The sequence below is a fragment of the Amphiprion ocellaris genome, chromosome 11 (genome assembly GCF_022539595.1).
Source record: "Amphiprion ocellaris isolate individual 3 ecotype Okinawa chromosome 11, ASM2253959v1, whole genome shotgun sequence".
Lineage (NCBI taxonomy): Eukaryota > Metazoa > Chordata > Actinopteri > Pomacentridae > Amphiprion > Amphiprion ocellaris.
The window spans coordinates 21,547,693-21,569,946 of NC_072776.1; the positions used below are offsets into that span (position 1 = coordinate 21,547,693).

The 22,254-nt window shown below is 40.2% G+C and overlaps 1 protein-coding gene across 16 annotated transcripts in view; it reads right to left on the reverse strand.

Annotated features, from left to right (window-relative positions):
- Nucleotides 1–22,254, reverse strand: part of tns1b (tensin 1b) — a 200,269-nt gene that overhangs the window by 113,135 nt on the left and 64,880 nt on the right. For all 16 annotated transcript variants that reach the window (XM_055015174.1, XM_055015159.1, XM_055015168.1 and 13 more), the window contains exon 3: nucleotides 10,460–10,497. In XM_055015174.1, coding sequence (XP_054871149.1) covers nucleotides 10,460–10,497 — 38 coding nt within the window. The remainder of the gene's footprint in view (nucleotides 1–10,459; nucleotides 10,498–22,254) is intronic.

Here is a 22,254-nt window from a genome sequence, read left to right on the forward strand (position 1 = left end):
TATTTGCCACTTTACCTTGCAGGAGGTAGCTTTGTGACACTGTCCAGCTGTGAGGACCTACAATGATCCACCATCTTGGATAAACAATAACAGAAAACTCCTGATTTGGATGCATCGAATCATTCATCGGGTATTATCAGCACACATCCCCCCATGCATACACTACTGTTCAAAAGTTTGGGGTCACTCAGACAATTTCATGTTTTCCATGAAAACTCACACTTTTATTTATGTGCTAACATAATTGCAAAAAGGTTTTCTAATCATCAATTTACCTTTCAACACCATTAGCTAACACAATGTAGCATTAGAACACAGGAGTGATGGTTGCTGGAAATGGGCCTCTGTACCCCTATGTAGGTATTTTATTAAAATCAGTCATTTCCAGCTAGAATAGTCATTTACCACATTAACAATGTCTAGGCTGGACTGTATTTCTGATTCATTAATGTTATCTTTCTTTCAAAAATAAGGACATTTCTAAATGACACCAAAATTTTTCACAGTAACGTATGGACAAGTAGGGATTTCTTTCACCTTTTAGCAGTCTCAGTAAGCCGTTATCATCCCATTTAATGGTGCTCCATTATCACCTCATATGCTGTTTTCCCACTTAGTATTTGGTTAAGTTTATGTATCCAAACTCTTAGAAAAGGACCATGACATGGGTTGATACACCCTGTAGCTACATTTACCAAGTTCAGTTTTGTTTAGTACATGTAAATATTCACATAACCATAAGAGATTTCCTAAGGTATCTGCTTTACTTTCTATTTATTAATGATCAGAATGGATGATAACACGCCTACTGAGCTTACTAGAATGGTGGAGGAGGTTCCTACTGGAGACTACCATATGTACGGAAATAATGTGTGCTGATAATGTCCTAGTCACGTCCCAAAAAAACAAAAAAGCTGTCAGTTTTGTAAAGTTACAGTGTTGTTACAGTGTTTTGTTAATAGCTGCAGTAATAAATTAGCAGTACTCGCGTGATCAAACAAAAAAGTGGAGACGTAAGCCATTGCTCCTACCTCCAAAGTTTCAAAAGTCAATGAGTGTTGAGCAGCTGCGAGGGATGGAACGAGTATTCATCAAAGTCACTTGCCTGAGAGACTCCATTTGTGCACGAGGAGCAGAAATGCTCCCATGTGAGTTTGGTTTTCCATTTGCAGATACTGTTCTCTGTGCTTGTATCACGTGCATGTGGCCTCGTCTTTCTCTGCATAGATTTTGGGACAAGTTAAACACCACACCAGGAGACTTGGCTGTTGAAGAGCCTTGAGCCATTTAAGTTAAGGGTGATAAAAGTACCTTATACTCTCACCTGTCAGTTAGACCTGAGGAGGCCTCTTCGATGAGAGGTACAACATCTTCAAGAGTCCAGTTGCCTTCGAATGAAGCACTAAGGATCACTGTGACCTGGATGACTTAGAATCTACATAATTTTTTAACCTCTTTGCGACTCAAAGTTATTATTAAATTATTAGTAATGTCGATGTTGTGTATACAGCCTCTTCTGCTGCCAACAAGTGATTGCATAAATCAATACAGCTTTAATTGTTATGTGCTCTCCAGCAACTGCATAACTTGCAACAGTTAAATTCATTGGATTGGATTTTACTACAAATATTCAGACTCACAGAAGTGTCGTCAACATCATGATATGTAACTAATTGAAACTTGAAATTAAACTACAGCCAGAACATCACTCCTCATTGCAAAAGAGCCTTCAAATTATGGGCCATATGATTTATCTCGTGATTGCGTTGTTGTTGTGTTCCTGCAAACGTTTCTGTCATAAGGAGGAGGGCAGAGTAGTGAGCATGTGTTCTATCCTGTGACTGCTAATTCAATTAGCCTCAGAGCTGCTGGCTGGCTCTGCGTTTGATCAGACGAGGAGCTGCTTCATGTACATGCAGATAACATGGCAAATGCACACGGCAGGATTCTGATTTTGATCCCATTCCATCTGTTTTATGTTTTCCCTCAAGTTCTTTCACTCAGTCTGTCACAGCGGATGATTTTGATATGGCTTCTTGTACGTTTCCTTAACAGAGGTTCACCCCCTCTACTGCTCTCTTCGCACTGTAACTCCCATTTCTCACTCTCTGAAGGACCGCCACCGCATGGAAAAGGAAGGAAGCTGTTAATGTTGTCACTGGGGTTCAATACAACACCAACAACTTTGAAAGGTCCCTTCACTTGGAGTTATGTAATGCCTCTTTGAGTTAAAGAACAATGAGTTTTCCTCATGGCAAAGCTGTAGCACTCAAAAGTCTTTCTGAATATGATAAAGCTTTGCTGGTGTTCGGCAGCAGTGACACAGCTTCCAATTAATGCCTCTGTGATAAATCAGCCCTTTAGCAAAGGGTGCTATCTACAGCAAGTCACTGCAACAGAAGTCAAGGTTAATCATGCCAAATGATCCTGACAGCTGCTGCTGCTGCTGAAGAAGAAAAAGGCTATATGAGACAGAATGGAGTTTGAAAAACCCCAAAACGTCTTGGGTCAGTTCTGTGTACTAGTCGGCATCTCATGGAGGAGACAGTCCTTGTCTCTATCAAATGCAATAATACAGCTGGACTACAAGAAACATGAGACATGCCACCCAATATTTTATTACAAGTCTATTTTTTTCCTCTCCTAGCGTAGTGACGCCAGAGAGAGCTGTTTAAGTCACACAAATCCTGCTACAAAGGACTACGGGAAATCGATAAAGTCAATAAATTCATACACAAAACATCAAACCTACTTGCATAAAAGATGGACGTAGCAGCCGTGATATCACCCACCAGTTTGGTGGTGGATATGACAGAGAACTCGATACAGTAGCAACTTAAATCATATCAGGGTTTCCGCTACGTTCATTCTGCAGCAGCAGCTCTGCTAAAATCCCAGCGCCGCTCCTTTAAATTACTTTTTTTTTTTTTTTTAATTGTCACTAATACACCACCGCGGGGCGAGGGGCAGAGTGGAACGGAACGGAGCGGGGAGCCTGCCCTGCCGCTGCAGGAAAAGAGGAGGTGTTCTAGAGGAAACACTGCATATCGTGCCTTATCATCTATTTTACTGTAAATTTACAAAATAGCATCACCATGCTGTGTGGAAGGAGAGTTGAAACAAGCGAATAAGACTATAAAGACATTGGGAAAATGGTTACTTAAGTACCAGATCAAGTTACATGTACAGTCATTTTCTCTTAAGTGTCTTTACAATCTGACTAGTTATCTGCCAAAGGAGTCGCCCCCTACTGGCAGACAAAGAAAACATCCATCTTTTAAATACAGTCTATGGGTTAAACTTAGGTGCAGTGGCACTGTGAGCTAAATGCTAATGTTAGCATTCTAACATGCTCACACTGACATACTGATAGTATAATATTTGCAATGTTCGTGATCTTATTTTAGTGTGTTAGGAGTCCTACTAGAAGTAGAACAATGGCACATGGAAATGCCATCATAACACATGGACTACTGCAGCTCCTTACTGGCAGGCCTCTCTGCATGCACAGTCAAACCTCTGCAGATGATCCAGAATGCAGCAGCACGTCTGGTTTAAAACCAGTAAGAACACCACACATCATCCCACTGTTCAGATCGCTTCATTGGCTTCCAGTTGATGCCTGCGTAAAATTAAAAATTCTGACACTGGCATACAAAACTACAATGAAATCGGCTCCCTCCTACCTGAAATGTCTCATTCGTGTCTACGCTGCCTCCCGCTCTCTACGCTCGGCCAACAAAAGGTTCCTCATAAAACCACTACAACAGGGCCAGCAGACAGCTAGACTCTTCTCCTCTGTGGTTCCCTGGTGGTGGAACGAGTTACCAAACTCTGTTCCATCTGCAGAGTCTCTCTCAGTCTTTAAAGAAAAAATAAAAACTCAGCTCTTCCCTGAACAACTTTGCACTTGATAGAAAAATTGTAATGAATGCATCCATTCATCCTTTATCTATACACCGCTTAACCCTCAATAAGGTCGAGGTGAGGTTGGGGAGTGGTGGTGGGGTTGGTGGCCGTGGTGGTGGGGGGTAGGGAGGGGTGGGGGGCTATCCCAGCTGACTGAAGGTGAAGGCAGGGGACTCCCTGGACAGGTCACCAATCTATCACCGACCTACACATAGAGACAAACAATCACACTCATACCTACAGACAATTTAGAATTATGTTATCAGCATAGTTTTGGACAGAGGGAGGAAGCCGGAGAACCCAGAGAAAACCCACGCATGTACAAGGAGAACATGCAAACTCCATATAGAAAAATCCCGGGAAGGCCGGGACGTGAACCGGGGATCTTCTAGCTGCAAGGCACATACATACATGTTAAAAGCAATTATCTAATTTAATATATTTATTCATCCTCTTATTAGGATACTGAGCTGTTAATAATTTGATGGTGTCTTGTGAAAACGATCCATCACATGTTTCAGTGAATGCTGAACATAAGCCGAAAAATTCTATCACAAATCTAATTTAATCCACAATATTACTCGGAATTAATGCAGATATTTTGCCAAAATTGTTCAGCACTAAAGCAAGCAGTGACTAGATAGCTCCTTCAACCTTCCGCAGTTTTAAATCCAGATATTGTTGTGCAAGGTGAGGAGAAGACCAGCTGCAAACCTGGCGATCGCTCCCAAAAATGCACCTCACATATGTGGATACAGCTGCTTGGATGTGTCAAAGGCTTGGAGGCAATAAATAACATAAGAAAGATGATGTGTCTTATTCTTTAATGCACCAAAGACTTTATATCTCCAGGTGATCGCTGAGAAATGTTAAAAATGTCAAGAAACAGTAGCCACTGACATGCACTCACTGCTAAAATGCTTTTTAAACTCAGAGGTATGTAGTTTCATGCAGAAACTTCTGGAAAGGAGTTCCTTCATGTAAGAGACCTAATCCTGCAATTCAACTAAATACTTTAATTGTGGTTTATTATAATTTCCCTTGATTTGTCTTCTGCAGTGTCTCAGCTGCATGCTTCATGCTTGACAAGCGTGAAAAAAGAATTAAGTGTTAGTCAAAATGTTACCACATTCAACAACACAAAAGGAGCAATTTGCAGCTTTTCACTTGGCAAACATGATGAGCCAAATGAGGACATATCCATCAGCAGGCTGCAAGCAACAAGTCTCTAACCGAAACATGGTGTGCTCAGTGAAAGGAACTAAAAGGGTCACAAACAACAAATCTGAAATAACAAAAGCACACAGTGGAAGTGAGCCAGCACAAAGAAACATGAGTTGTCTCCCCATTTTCAAAACACGCATTCTGAGAATTTCAGGAGCTGGGAATAATGAAAACAAGTGCTTCATCATTCCAGAGCAAGGAACAAAAAACTAGTGGAGTGAGAGAGTGTGCATGTTCTCCCACTTTGCTTTCTCAGACCTCTTTCCTCATTAACGGTGGAACATGGTGGTTTCCTTTACAAAACATGCTTGACAGGCAACGAAGGATCACTGAAACCCAATAGGTTCTACTCAGCACCCCAGCTTATTCCTGATTTAAAGTGTTACCAACCCAGCGTAGTTCAGAGTGGAACTCCACAGCATCGCCTGACAAAAATGACCGAAGGATCAATTCAGGAAACACAAATGCAAAGAATCAAAAGTGTATCTTTGACACTGTATGCAACATCAAGAAAAAATAACAAATCTAAATTTGTTGTTGTAAGTAAGTCCCATGAAAAACTAAAACCCACAAAGAATTGATTCACATAACAAGTGTCACACACATCAATCAGCCACACTGTTACACTGTTTAAACTGTAGCTTAGTTCAGTCCTACATTTCCTCCCTGCTACTCGAAATGCTAAATCCATGCTCAACCTGTATTAATCCACAATTATTGTTTGAATAACATTTTCTAAAAAATATTGTGCCCAGCTGTTTAAAGAGACAACATTGATTTTGACCTTTTCATGGGATTTCATGATAACAAAAATAACACCAGTCTTATCCTTAAACCTGGGGTAGATTTTTATCACTCCATCAAGGAATGCAGCGGAGTTATATGTGACGATCGGAGAACAATTGTCCGTCTGTTTGTCTGTCTCTCTGTTAGCAATATTAATCAAAAACAGATAAACGGATTTGGATGAAATTTTCAGGGAAGGTCAGAAATGACACAAGGACCAAGTGATTAGATTTTGGCAATGATGCGGCTTATAGTCTGGATCCATGGATTAGTTAAAGATTGTTGTATCATTGTGAGATGGCGGCACGGCGTCACTGTAACTATGACTAAGTGAACACTACGTCAGCCGCCTGCTGATGATCACATGATTGTGATCCTACTACAAATCAACCGCTGTGGACTTAACGGGACTTATTTGTCAGAAATAATAGAGGGAACAATTGATAAAATTGTAGGGTTGTTTCCAAGTCCCATCAATTTCTGCCGTCTGCTACATATTTAGGTCACGCGATTCGGTATCTGTATGTAACGTACACATGCGCAATGTCATTTTGTTTGTGGGTTAATCTATATTAAATGGCCACATTCTATGTTGCTGTGATTTCTGATCATCAATAACTAATAAACAAATGCTGCATTTCTGGTAATACCATATGGGGGAATGAACAGCTTTGGCAGAGTACTGCACTCTCTGAGTGTTTTTCTAGTTACTATTATTATTATTATTATCATTACTACCTTTTTGCCTTATTGTGGGCAAACCTACAATAATCTTTCAGCTTATATTCATTTAAGTGATCTGAGAGGAAACTTGATTTTTGCTTGGGTCAGTTTTCAGGCTTTAGAAAATCAATCAATCAATCCAAACAAGGTGTAAAAACTAAACTTAAGTCTGAGAATAATGGCCACAAGACATAAACCCCTGTCTCCAGGGTGAAGGTCCAGTTGCTGACTTATGCCTCCATCCTCCACTCCTACTTTATATGGATATTGTGGCTCTTTTGCACTGGAAGCCTGCATGTCAAGTTGGAGAGAGAAGGGAGATGTTCAATTGTGTCTGCATCGCGGAAATTTTATATTCTACCCAACCAACTACCATTAAAGAAGCTCTTTTCTATTTATGTAATAATATGTATGAGTTAAAGCTGATTTGTTGTTTTTCCAGTACAAAGACATATTATTTTGCAGCATAAAAAAGAGTATGTTCTTAATAAAGAACAGAATAGACAGTAAGGACAACTTAAGTAACTGTAAGTAATAATTCTTCTAAAACTACCACTACAATCTATATTTACTATGTTATTGCATGGTGGGAGCTGCTACCGTGGAATACAAGCTACGCCTTCAGAGTAAAATTAGCGTGAGTAGCCCATGAGCTCTTAAGCAGTCTGAGGTTTTACCTTTCCTTAATGCTTTCACAGCAGGATAGAGGGAAAGTTCCAGACATCCTGCCTCTCTACTTTTTGGTCAGGGAGTTCAGTTTGAGTAAAAAAAAAAGGAACACAAGTGAACAATAGAAAATGGAAGTGGACAGGTAGTGAAATGTGAGTAGAACATTACAAGAATCTGGATAACGTCACTTTGAAATCCATCTTGTCTCATACCTCCAGAGTGATCTAGCATTCTGTTTCTGGCTCCTTCCTGTCATCACCCAGAAGGGAAATTTTACTGACAAGATTTAACACATTTTTCACATCCAGTTGTGAGCAAACAGGCATGAGGACACATTTTGTGACCATTTGTTTGCAGTTGCCAGGTTAAATATGAGCCACATATTAGTCTTATTTTATCTGCAGACAGAGATTTATAACAGTAGAGTGTACTTGCTAGAACTGTCCCAGCTTAAGGTTATTATCAAGGCTGTAGATTCCCAACATGTAAGATCATATATGACTGACAGCAAATAGAGGAGAGCTTCAGTTGGTTTTCAAAATAAGTAAGTCATAAAAATGTACCCAGCAGTCTCGCAGGTCGGACTGAGGGCCGATAGAAATCATACTTGACCCCGTAGCAGTCACTCCCTTGTTTTTCATCTTAGGCTTGTTCGCAAATTGCTTCCTGCCAAAGCTATGGCATTTTGAGCTGAAATGTTTAGAAAAGGAAATGCTGCTGTGATTTTTGGAGATGGAAAGTTGCAGATTTGTATATATAGAAACTGGCAGTTTGTTCTGGGCCTCTGAAACGGCTCCTCCCACAGATGTGACCTCTGACTTCCTGAAATTCAAATGTTATCAACAACTATGTATCATTCCCTTTCATTCATCACACTTTGTTCTTCAATGCAACAACATAAAAATTTAAGTAAGCTGTTGTGAGAACAAAGGAAAAAGAGCAAGTATTCATCATCAATAAGATCTATTCAGACAAATCTTTGTGGGGATCTCCTGTATAAATAAATTAGACTACAAATTTGAAAAAGACGTTCTTGGTGGGGGGAGGAACAGGCCGCCTGTAAACACCCCCATCGTTACACAACTGGTCCAACTTAATGCAGACTGCTAGGTCTAACTTATTTAATGTGCAACCATAACAAAGAAGTCGTTGGTGTGGCTGCATTTTGTTCAAACAGATTGTCTCAAAACAGCAGGCTAATTCTCCTGTGTTATTACTCCGTCAAGGAATGCGGCAGAGTTATGTGACGACAGACGTACATTTGTCTGTCTGTTGATCTGTTAGTCTGTCTGTTAGCAACATTACTCAAAAACAGAATAACGGATTTGGATGAAATTTTCAGGGAAGGTCAGAAATGACACAGGCACCAACTGATTAGGTTTTGGCAGTGATGCAGCTTATAGTCTTGATCCATGGATTTGTTAAAGATTTCTGTATCATTGCGAGATAGCAGCACGGCATCAATGTAGCTAAGACAGGGGATAGAAGGGTAGAATGCAGTCCAGGTAAACTAGAGACAACATGCATGTTTTTTATCCCCCATGACCAAACGCTTGTTTGAAGAGTAGGTATTCCTTAAATTTGGTGACTACCGTCTTAATAGCTGCTACAGTTTAGTCTCTGTTAACAGCACCAGCTTAAATCCAATATTAAATTAGAACCACACAATGAGCTTCATGCAAGAAAATTTTCAATCAGAAAATTTCTTATGCTAATTGTCTCTTATTTTTTCAGAGAATGCTCCAAGTCAGATTCACCAAACTCTCTTAACTATATTTTCCCCCCTCATGTATGATGACAGAGTGAACAAACTAGTAGGAACATTTTTAAATGTAATGCAGTCCAATACACCACCATCACTCAACATGACCTCAGTTACAAACATAAAGTAGAATTATCACCTTTTTTGTCAACATGAACAAAAACTGAGCAGGTGGAAGCTTCCTAAAAGTAGAATTATGGTTGAGATTGGATTGGATTGGATTTCATTAGTTTTCACAGGTATACCTAAAAAAAGTGGCCTGTGATTGCATCCAATTGCAGCTTATTGGAAAAACATGTTTTTGGTCATTTTGGTAAATCAAGTCATTGAACTTCCCTAACATATTTGCATTCTCAGAGGTAAAAATTACAATATTGCAATGCAAGGAGAAATGAGCCAGGAGGCGGGAGTTGAGCTTATCATTTCAGCCATTTTGTATGATAACTTTCCACTAGGGGCCTGTCCCAGATGGCTGGCCAAAGCCCCCACCTCGTCTTTAGTGTGGCCTGTCTGCCCTGCACCTCTGGCATTTCCTGCGAGTAAAATAGGGAATGGGCAAAGCTGGCAACAAACACCCATTTTAATAATGGATACCAGATGAAGGGTGTGTATGTAGGTGTGCACATGTGCTCTATAATTGTGTGTGCAAATCCTGTTGTAAACCCTTTCTGGAAGCTGTAACTCCGCACAAATATACAACTTTCTCTTTCTAATAATCCTGTAGGAACTTCAGCTTCACCATTTCCCCTCCCATTTTCTTGTACATGCTCTTTGCCTTTCCACAACAAGATGAATCGAGCAACAACTCCATCCAGAGGTCTTTTATTTTTAGACTCGGGGCGATCTCCAAGACGCAAGAGTTCATCCAATGTAAACACATTCTGGTACAAAGAGCACTTGTTTAGACATTCTTAAGATTTTTGAAGAGCATAAACTCACCAAACTCCACCTAACTCAACATCTGCATGTATATGTGCACATATCCTAAAGACTCCACCTAAAACATTATATTTCCTCCAGATAAGCTCGCATGCATTTTAAAGGGAAAGTTCAGATTTTAAAGAGCCGCTCTCATGTCTTTTCAAGGCAACACATAGCTGATGCATAAATGTATTATGCAGTGGAGAGAGAGACAGGAAATGTGGGGAGAAGAGTGGGGGAAGAACATGCAGCAAATGGCCATGAGTCGGACTCTAATCCATGACAGTTGCATCGGGGACTATAACCCCTGTTTATAGGTCGACCACTCCACCAGTTGAGCTACCAGGGCATCCACATAAATATATTATATGCAAGTATTTTTTAAACAAGATTTTAAACATAAACACATTGCCTTCCCTTTTCAGTCTTTAAGGTGGAACTTTTGAAAATAGTTATGACTCTTACCTTGACTTCACATTTCTTGTGGCAAGCTATTCGGCACACTAGAGAGAAAAGACAAAAACAGAAAATGAAATTAACTTCACAGTTCATAAAAATCTCCCCAACATCATGGAGAAATCCAGACTATGTGGTGCAGGAATAAGCATGACATTGAGGAGTTGTCAAGGAGGCATGAAAAAGCAAAAGGTTCATTCAAATCCCACAGTGTTTGTTCTGCGGTCAAAGTCAAATATCGTCTGCTGTTCGAAGGCCTGCCCAGTGTCAGCTTTGAGCCCTTGGGACTCTGGCTCCCTATCAAAGGCTTAATTCATTACTCTGAAGGACAAAACACTGTAAGTGATCCAATGTCCACGTGATTGGATTAATTAACTTATGAACAGTGGAGCACCTGTGAAAACTAATTGTAAAATCAACAGCCACATGTGGTGGTCTTTCTACTGAAATGTCTTGGATGAACGAAAATCTACACTATCAAACAAAGTTCTGTAGTTTCACAAATGTTCAAGAGATGCTTATCAAGATAGACCTCAAGCGCACATGATAAACAAGCCATTGTGTCATCTTAATTACAGCACACACAGTGTTTTTCCAGACTAAACAACTTCCAGTGCGATGAATAATTCAAGATATTTTGCCATTATCTGTCACGCACATATACAATGGGTCACCTCCAACCTCTCATTCCTTCTCTGACCATTTCTCTTGAGGTCTAGAGTCAGAATACTACAATGCAATATGTAATGAAATATCCAACATTTTTAAAACAGATTTTCTTACATACAATTTTACTGTCTCTTGGACATATTCCATCTCCAAAATAACGTAGGGTCGAGTTTTAAAAAACTGTAACCTTGTTTCCCCCTCTTCTTTCTACATTTTGTTAAAAAATTTTACAAGACATTAGTACAAGACCAATGTAATCATGGATTGCATTTTTATACACAGTAATATGAGGCTTATCCCAGTTTTAATCATATTCAGGTCATGGTATTTACATGTACCACAGAGAAATGGGGTTATTCATATACTCAAACACATGATAAATGTTACTACTACATGTTAGTGCTGTGTGAGTGTGCATAGTGTCCTTGAATTTTAAGTCAGACCCACCCCTTGCTTGTTACGTCCAGTTTCAATGGACCAAGATTGGGAATACCACATTTCAAAACTGAGGCTTAAAAGTGGCAGTCCACAAGCAAGCAGGTGATGTCGTTGGGTTAGATCTGTCATTTATATACAGTCTATAGTCTAGACTTAGCTCTACTACAGGGGATAATGTCTCAGGTCTTTGGAAGGTGACAAAGTTATGTTAGTGTTTAATGAATTTAAATTCATTAAAATCTAGGAAATCTAATCAAACAAGAACAAAGAAGTCATGTAGCTGCAGAATTTAGACACATGTATTTTGCAGCTTCCCCTCTTTCCCTCTCTGTGGACTCCCATTGGGTCCACAAATAAGGGTCAATAGGGGAGAGCACCTGGACCAGCAGCTCATAAATTGTCAGATCCTCTCAAAGGACAGAGAACCAAAACACCATTCAGTGTGCCGAGGCGTAGGTTTTCCAAATAAAGGAAAGGGCTGTATGCTTTTACTGGAACGCTCCGCACCTTATGTAATGACTTATTCTTTCTGTCTCGAGCCACATTTTTCAAAGCAACTGTAATATCTACTGTGATTAGCTGTTAAGTCATTGATATGAATTTGGAAGGAGGCCAGTCCTGACAGTGTGTGATAGTGGAGCTCATGCCTGTGTTACAGTGTGTAATGTCAGCAGTTCAGTGTTTTTCTGAACCTTATTCTTCCTGCAGTCTTCCTTGTTTATGATTTACATTATGCTTCTTAAACACAATCTTCTCTTTGATGTGTGTAAATTAATCATAGAGCATGGTCCTTAAAGCACATGTGGTATACACTGTGTATTAAAAAATAATCTGTCATCTCAGTTCAGTGAAGACTAGAGTCTAAGTTAAATCAATGTTCCCCGAAGTCTAACAGACAGTGGCGCTAATTTTCAAGACAGCATGATCATATATAAAGATAAATTTAAATACGGCATTTAAAAGCTATCACCTTTTGTAAAAAAAATATGATGTACTGCTGCTACAGAGCTACTGCAGGGCTTTCACAAATCAGCATCATAAATGTACAGAGACAAGAGGAAAAAGTAAAGACTGGACAAAGTACACAGACACACACTTCATCACACACAGTCTGTTGCTAGCTAGCTTTTAGCTAATCTGTGTCCCCCATTAGCGCTGCAGTCCCCTGTTGGTGAATGTGTAACAATGCTGCTGTTCACTGTTAGCAAGTATGCAAATCCACTGGCACACTCCAACACACATAGTCTGCTTATAGCTAATGTATGTACAGTTGGTGAATAAATACAAACACTGTGGGAGCCAAAATCATGCAACTGCTGTAATACAAAAAATCCCTTTGCATTCTATCTGCTCACAAATTTCTTCTTCCCTTCTGTGGCGCTTCCCTTGAAAATATCATTTGTTTAAATTCAGATTTTTTGTAACTTCTTGAAGACCTCAAAAAGCTCTTTGCATTGTTCAGTGTAAGAGGTCAAGCGCTCAGAGCAGTGAGGGGTCAAGCAACCAGCTACATTGACTAGGACCCTATCCTGAGGATTTTTTCTCTTTTCTCTTTCGTAGATTCTCAGTCACCCAGGTCATGGTAATAGTAGGAGTTTCAGTAGAAATCTACTGGACTTCTCTCGTAGATTCTTGAAGACGTTTCACCTCTCATGAGAGGTGTTCAGTCAGAACTGAAGAAGCCTCTTGGATGAGAGGTGAAATGTCTTCATGAACCTACCAGACAAGTCCAGTTGATTTCTACTGAAGCTCCTATGATTTTCCTCTTTTCCTTCCTTCACAGAAAGCTACTAGCATCACTTACCACCATGTGGACAAGACTTGTATTTAGTTAACCCACATGCACCCATGGTTTACTTGGCTGACATGTCACTGGTAGAACTCTTCATTTATCGAAACCGTATCAGGAATTTTAAAAATGTTCACTGTAAAATGTACACAAGATGAAAAATGTGGAGTAACTTCTACCTCCTTTGTGGAAAAAGTGTGCACATACTGAAACTAGAGAAAGTGAGAAGCATCCTTTTTCGAGCCAAATGTGTAATTACATCATGGTGCATTTAGTTTCTATTTATGCACTCGCAGGGCTATATTTGCACTTGGGGGGGTAACATTTTAAAGTCATTTTGACTTCTTAATTAGAGGCTTTCAAATGTGGGTGGCACCGTGAAATCCTACCGGGATACACTCAGTCTCAAAAAGACTTGAGTTCCCAGAGTCAAACTGAATGGAGCGCTTCTACAACCTGACCCACATAGCCAGTCATAGGGCTCGGTGGGCAAAAATAATGAAACACGTTACTTTATACCCTTGACTCTCACAAGAACTATTCTCTAAACCCAACCCGCAGAGGAGCCAGTAAACTTTAATCTAGGGCTACAATTAATGATTATTTTTCCTATTAAGAATTATGTTAAAAGTAATTCATTTTCAGCTGATTTATATTTGCTTTGCTGTTGGACCAGCAATGTAAAAGTCAAGCAAATTCTATAAGAAACAGAAAAGTATCTCCCCACACAATGTGTTTAGGAGAGGCCCCAGTGCATTCCATTATAAGACATGATCTTGCCGATTTGTCATGAAATTCAAGGTTTCTGGGCAGTTCAAAGGACTCTTTGACCTCAATAGCTTTAAAGCTGCTATTGAGAAAGCTCTCCATCAGGCCAATTTTGCAGCTAGGTTGGAGTATTTGACCGTATCATATAGAAGTGTCCTTTAGTCTCAACTTTAAAGACACCTTATTGCAGATAAGAATCCTTGGTGTTTAAAAGAATGTATATATATATATACATCTACAATCCCAAGGCAAATCAAAAGATCTGATTATCAGCCCAATAAATGGTTGCTATCAGTTGTCATCACTGCCATACTTAAGGTTCACATTGGGCAAACTGCATCTACTACTAGGTGAGAAGGTGCAAAGATAAAGTTTAAATAATTAACCAAGACAAAAATGGTCAAATTACAGTTGAATGGTGTCTAAACTAGTGTCTCTCTACTGCACGTGAGAATGTCTGTACCCTGAGGCCTGCACAAAGTATTTCTGACATACTGTGACATAAAGTAAGTGGCGGGGAATGTTCCTGTATATGTGAAATTCAAACACAATTGGCTGTTTGCCTGATAAGCATAAAAGCCATGTGTCTGTGCATCAGGACGACGTCCAGCATGGCTCTCAGCACGTGAGTCTCCAGTAAACAACGATCTCCTGGGCCACATGGCAAGAAGCAGGACTTCCATATTGGGTGTGAAAGTGGCGAGCCCAGAGAACGCGGGCTAGGCTTTACCTTGTTAGGAAGTTGGAGCTTTGGAGAATAAACAGAGCAGAAATGTTCCTGGTGGAGAGAGGGGAGGGAGGGAGGGAGAAGGGAGGAAAGCAGCACAGTGATGAGGAGGGATGGAGGATGAGGAGAGAAAAGGAGATGCCAGAAGAGAAAAGAGAAGATATTGGAGAAAAGGACATCTGTGGAAAAGATGAATAATAGAGTGTTGGGGGTGGAATTTAGGAAAAGTGAGAGAACGGCAGGGACGGGGGTTGGTCAGAATGAGGACATGATGAGGAGTGTGGAACACCAGTTGCTATCTGACTTTGAGTCTGCGATATGCTATGCAACACTGGAGGGAGGGGGGTTATAAAGAGGTAGGGGTGTATGACTGAGGCTGGGTGGTTTCCTTCCCCTGGTCCCTTGAACAGAACGTGGACTCCCTCAGGGCTGGGCTGGACCCCTTACAACACAGAACACAATCAGAGGGCAGGGGCTGGAGAATTTCCTCTTCCTCCCCCTCCTCGCTCTCACTCTCTCCATCTCTCTTTATTCCTTTTTTATTTCCTCCCATGCACAGTCCCAAACACGTGAGCACCAGCACGTGTACATACGGTGTACTAACATACACAGTGCGTCACTGTGCACAGGCACATACCAAATCTCTAACTAATGACCGAATGATTGATGCCTCTTTTCATATACTGTGGACAGAAGTTACATGTGACTCTGCAGATAGCAAAACGAATAGAGTGGTAGCTACAAAAAAATCTGTTTACTTTATATAACTGTGATTACTTTTTTAAAGATTATTTTTGGGCCTTTTTGGTAGGACAACAGTGAGAGCGAGACAGAAAAGTGGGGAGAAGACTGGGGGAAAGACCTGCAGCAAAGGGCCATGAGCTGGATGACCGCTGCATCGATAGTCCCTGTTTATGGGTCCCCTGCTCAACCATATTAATATTCCTAGGTCATAGCATGTGTTCTAATATCATCTAATAACATCTAATATTCTACATATTTTATGCCCATTGATCAGCCACAGCATTACTTAGAGGTGAAGTGAATAACATTGTTATGTCGTAACCACGCAGAGTTCTGCTGGAAAACACTGGGTCCTGGCATTCATGTGGATGTTACTTTGGCAATTACCACCCACTTAAACAGTAGTGCAGACCAAGCACACCTCCCTCCGTGGAAACGACAAGCAGGACAATGCACCCTGCCACACCACCAATCTGCACAGGAACAGCTTGAGGAACAAAGATCCCAAGACATTGAATCGGCCTCCAAACTAAGCAGATCCAAATCTGATCCAGCATCGGCACAATGTGCAGCAACGATTCTGATCCACAGAGAGCTCACCCTGCAGCACCTCAGGGATCCACTGCCTATGTCCTGCTGCCAGACACCACAGGACACCCCCAGAGGTCCTGTATCCACACCCCGATAATCAGACGATGACCTTCATAATGTTAGGAAGGTTTTAATGATGTGACTGTATCATATTTATTTTTCTAACCAAAACCCACGATGCCTTGATCTTTTAAGTACTGTGTGTGTATCTAGAGCCTTATATCTTTTTTCTGGTTTCCATAATGGTTTGTTAAAACTACTGTTACAGTTATACAGGCTGACATGTTCCTTTATTATGAGAAAAATAAGCAGTGGCACTAGTTTATTTTGACTTTATTCTCTATAAACAGTCATGCTACTGTCAATACTCTCTAGTACATCAAACAGTCACTAATATACTGCTATAAATACCCCAAAACTATTTGGAATCTCATGTGCATATACTACAAATACATATAACTATTCTAGAAAACTATTTAGCCTTTAAAAATAAAATAAAAGAATTTAAATGAGGGAAGTGATTAACACTGTCATGTCATATCAAGAGGGTTCTGGGTTTGGATTAGCTGATTGGTCAGGGTCTTACTGTGAGAAGTTGCCATGTTCTCCCTGTGCTTACGCGGGTTTTCTCTAGGTGCTCTGGATGCCTCCTTCTACAGTCCAAAGACATGCATGTTACATGAACTGGTGATTGTACAGTAGACAGGCTTGTGTGCACGGTCGCTTGTATTTTTTGTGTTAGCCCTGCCATCGACTGGCAACATGTTCAGAGTTTGCCCCGCCCAGTGTCAACTAGGATAGGCTCCAGCGTGTTGTCACATTCTGCAGGGCAAAGCAGGTTGAGCTAATTGAAGGATGGAGTATTAATCAACTAACATGTTTTCTGCTGTGGTGTTTGACTGTAAGGAACATATCAAACTACAAGCCTCATTCTCTTATCTCCATCTGAAGCTTATAAACAGCCAGTGTGTGTTTGAATCAGCACCTCTGTGTTACTTTACCTGGAAAAATCTCTGCACAGTGGTTCAAAGCCACACATAAAGTAGTGAGTGTGTTTTTTTGAAATCAATCCAAATGACAATGCTGCTGTTGCTGGCTACTGAATGACATGCCGAGTCTGTATATGCACCACTTTGGTGTTAAAAAGTGAAATAACATTTGAACTAATGCAGCAAGAGGACAGGACATTATGTTAGAGCAAGACTAACAAAGTGTCGTTGCAAACACTTGAAAACATGTGGTTGATTTCATCATTTTACAACAGATACCTGATCCATGTGTAATATACTGTAGCTATCTGACAAGCTAACCACCTAATCAACAGAGTGAGAATGTTAAGGAAACTTTTCTTTCAGACTCGTTCTGACTCAGACACACTCCATTCAATACTCCGCCTGGTATGTTCTGCTGTGCACATGCTGCAGTTTCTATGTAGAGAAGTATTAATGCTAGTAATTATCGACACTCACTCATCACTATCCATCATTTGACTCACATAGGGGTGTCATCGTTCAGCCCACACGTTTTCCCCATCTAAAATCTGCCTGCATTAGGTTTCTGTGGGCAAAGCTCCACCTTCACCCAGCTGCTGAGGCTTTCTTTCCATGGGAGATCCCCAAAAACATTGCAGGGGAGTAGAATAAAGCCTGAGCCAGAGTTCCCATGGAATCATTTTGTGTATTCAGATCTGTGGCATCTGTTTGCTTCATCCTGACAAAACATAACTTCTGTTTGTTTACCTTTCTGTCTGGTTTTGTGTGTGTGTCACTGTGAGTATTAGTCTGACTTTGTTTTGTTGAAACAGCTGTTTCCCCTGATACAACATGCAGCTAGCTACAAAAAACAGAACCTGAGTATGTAAATACAAGAAAAAAAACCTGACAAATGTGGATTTAACGATCTGCACAAGCTCCGCTGTGAGGTTGGTGCAGAAAATTGAAAAATTTAACCGGAAAGACAGCAGCAGATGTGTTCTGCACAGATGGATGAGCATACGCCAGTAGAAACAAATGGCTCTGCTGCCACCTAGTGGTTGTGGATCCTGAATCTGTTAAGTATTTCACCAAATGTTTTGTTACATTTTTGACTGCTGTCTCATTATTCTAAACACAATTATGCTACCCAGCAGCACTGAAAACGAGGAAATATGAGTAATAAATAAATAATATCATCAAAATAAACACGCTAAATAATATTTTTCAAAGTTGAGAATGAACTTAAAGAATTAGTCTGAACTTCTGAGTCAACATGGATAAAAATTTTGTACAAAGCCAGAAAAGAAATCGAAGGCGACAGAGCATATTCCATCTGCTGAGAAAACTCATATGGCATGGGTTAGAAGCTCCACACTGCAGTGGATCTTCTCCATCATGTTTTGTCACATAAATAATGGCAGTGTTTGAAATAACATTCTTTAACGTGAAATTCTGAAAATATCAAGTGCCATCTAATTTGCAACTTTGCTTTCTTTTCTATGAGGTTCACTTAAAATGGCGAGCATATATACTATACTATCTTCTCTTAATGTGCTGCATGATAATCACCATCACAAAAAGCACAATATGTTCTGTATATGTAAATTTAGCATCTCTTTTTGTGTTTGAATTAGCAAAAAGATAACCAGTTAACAAACCAGCAATTTCGTTCCCAACAAAATAAGTCAGGTAACAAAGACAGAGAAGAAGAAATGAAGCAAATAGTAGAGGAGCCTTTTACTATAGAATGTACATGGATCTTCAGCCAGAGAGGCCAGATTCTAAAATATTAATTCTTTCAGCAGACTGTAGCTGAACACAAGAAGACCTTCTTTCTCAACTTTATCCTTACCCTATTAGCAGACAGCAGAGATACTGTATGCCTCGACTGTCAGAAATATGTTTCATTTCTCTAAACAATGAACAGAGCAGGAAGTATGGCTGCAGGTTTGCTGGTAAATATATTATAAACTCTGTAATGTGCATTAAAATGGTCAAATTATGTAACGATAGTACAACTTGCGATGAATGAGCAAGCATTGAAATGTGCGTATAAGTTATGCATTTCTTTCTGATTTTATAGATACAGGCAAAAAGCACAGACTAAATAAAGAAATTAAATAAATTACACAACTGTTCAAGAGTTTGGGGTCACTTGGAAACGTCCTTATTTTTGAAAGCAGTTTTTTCAATGAAGATAACATTAAATTAATCAGAAATACAGTCTAGACATTGTTAATGTGGTAAATGACTATTCTAGCTGGAAATTACTGATTTTTAATGGAATATCTACATAGAGGTACAGAGGCCCATGTCCAGCAACATCTCTCCTGTGTTCTAATGCTACATTGTGTTAGCTTATCATGTTGAAAGGCTGATTGATGATTTGAAAATCCTTACGCAATTTTGTTAGCCCGTGAATAAAAGTGTGAGTTTTTATGGAAAACATGAAACTGCCAGGTTGACCCCAAATTTTTTGAACAGTAGTGTATCTCCAATATACTTTTAATAAATAAAATACCTAACCAATTAAAAAGAACATTTATTTAAGGGGTTGTAATCATAAGAAGTTAAAGTGTAACTTTCCCTGCTGTTTACTTTAAAACATTTTTATATAAACTCAGCAAAGCAAAAACATCTGAAATTTTCTTTGCTCTTCTCTTCTTTAGCCAGATTGACTCAAAGTCATTTGAGGTAGCGGACAGCTACCTGGGGCCTGATCTATTGAACTGGATGTCATCATCCCTTTCCACAGGTGTTGTCATCACACATCATTACCATACATCTGGGCAGTTTGTTTAAAGATTTGGCACCAAAACTACTTGGTTAGGTCTGAAAAACATTTAGGTTCAGTAAAAATACGCACTGTCGCTATGTTTACCACATATTACTCCACATTGTCTAGTTATTCTCAAAACTTTCTTTCGGGTTATCAGTGGTCAGACTGGATAATAACATGTCTTCTGAGCCTACTAGCAGGTGGAGGAGGTCCATACAGGACAGAATGAATGAGAACCACGTGCGTTGATAAGTCGCCAATTAATGGGCTGATATCATCATCACTGGGTGTCCAATCTGATTGGTCAAATGGTGTGAATGCATGTGTCCAGTGCTAAAGTTTGTCTTTTGCAATGTGTTTACTGTGAGTGTTTTCATCACAATGACGATGGAAGCGTAGTCAGCAATAAAATGCAACAATATGTACAAATAAAGACATAAAAACAATCACAAAGACTACATTCATCCATCCATTATCTATACACTGTTTAATCCTCATTAGAGTCACGGGGGGCTGGAGTCTATCCCAGCTGACTTAGGGTGAAGGCAGGGGACACCCTGGACAGGTCACCAGTCTATCACAGGGCTACACATAGAGACAAACAATCACACTCACATTCACATCGACGGACAATTTAGAATCACCAATTAACTTCAGCATATTTTTGAATTGTGGGAGGAAGCCGGAGTACCCGGAGAAAACCCACGCATGCACAGAGAGAACATGCAAACTCCATGCAGAAAGATCTCGGGAAGGTGAGGACGTAAACTGGGAATCTTCTAGCTGCAAGGCAACAGTGCTAACCACTAAGTCCCTGTTCAGACCACAAACACTACAGCATGTGGAAATTTAAATAAATCTGTCTTGAAGTTACTCATGTGGAGCTGAACAACAGGTTCAGGTGTGAACAGTACATTTGCAATGTTTGAGCTCATCCAGCAGGTGGCACTGTAGCTGCATCAACCAGCCATGGTGGAGACTGTTCTGTGTCAAACCTTAGCTAACTTGTGCACATGACACAAAAGTGGGCAAGTTATCCAACAGTGAAGTTAAACAGTGAGGAGATGTTAGAAGTCAGAAGATGAAACTGAATCAGTGCTAAATCTGACAGCATAACGAGACTCTGCACTGCTGACAACATTCAAGAAGAGTCATTGTCCAATCAGTTTCCTAGAGTGTTTAGTGTAATGATTCTGGACTGGGACAGTCACTATCCATCATTTACAGGAAACCCACTGTCTTCCTTCATCCGTCTGCTACTCTTATTAGGCTAACGACTTCTGCCAAACCAAGGAGTTACTGTTAGCTTAATGTTTGACCATGTCTATATATCGGTCCAGATCAAATGTCTCTTCATCAGCTCCAGCTGGTTCAAAATGCTGCTGCCCGGCTTCCAACAGGGACAAAGAAACGGGAGAACATCCCTCCAGTTTTAGCCTCATTCCACTGGCTTCCTGTCTACTTTAGAATTGTTTTTAAGATTTTATTGCTTGTTTTTAGGTGTTAAAAGGGTTGGCACCCTCTTATTTATCTGAGCTTTTACAGGTCCATGCTCCAGTTCTATCGGTGAGGTCGGCTAATCAGATGGTCCTTAAAGTTCTCAGATCCAGACTCTGAAACAGAGGCGAGCGGGCCTTTTCTGTGGCTGCATCCAGTCTGTGGAATCACTTACCTGACCAAATTAGAACTGCTCGGCCTCTTGATACCTTCAGGTACCTACTGAAGAGACATACGTACTCTCTGGCTTTTAATTGTAGTTGAGCGCTCACACCTTCACTTATGGCATTGTTTATCTTGCTCTGTATATTTCCTCACAGATTATGTCTTTTTTGTCTATTTTGAACTGTAAAGCACTTTGGTCAACCTTGGCTGTTTTTTAAATGTGCTATTTATGACTTGGTGTGAACTTGGCTGCCTACTAAGCAATCAAAGTACTGTTGTTCCACATGTTTTAACAACATAAGAATGTCTTTGCATCAGTCTCGATACTGAAGCTCTATATGCAGCCAGTTCTCTGTGTGTGTGTGTGTGTGTGTGTGTGTGTGTGTGTGTTTTTACCCTCATTGGAGTTTGCTGCATACCAGCTGTGTGAGCTAAGCAGTCAAGAACAGAGCTGTGATAACCTTCACTCTCCCTCAGTCAAACTCACACACCTGCTATTGTAGTCTGTCTAGCCGCTCTTTGAAGATCTGTGGATCCCCAGAGGCCGGCGGCGTGGTCGGGACAAACCACAGCAGAGCTACACCCTGCACGGCAAAGCATGTCTAAACAATCTTTGCAGGTTTGTTTAAAGGTGGTTTTTAACGTTTTCTTCAAGCTAGACAG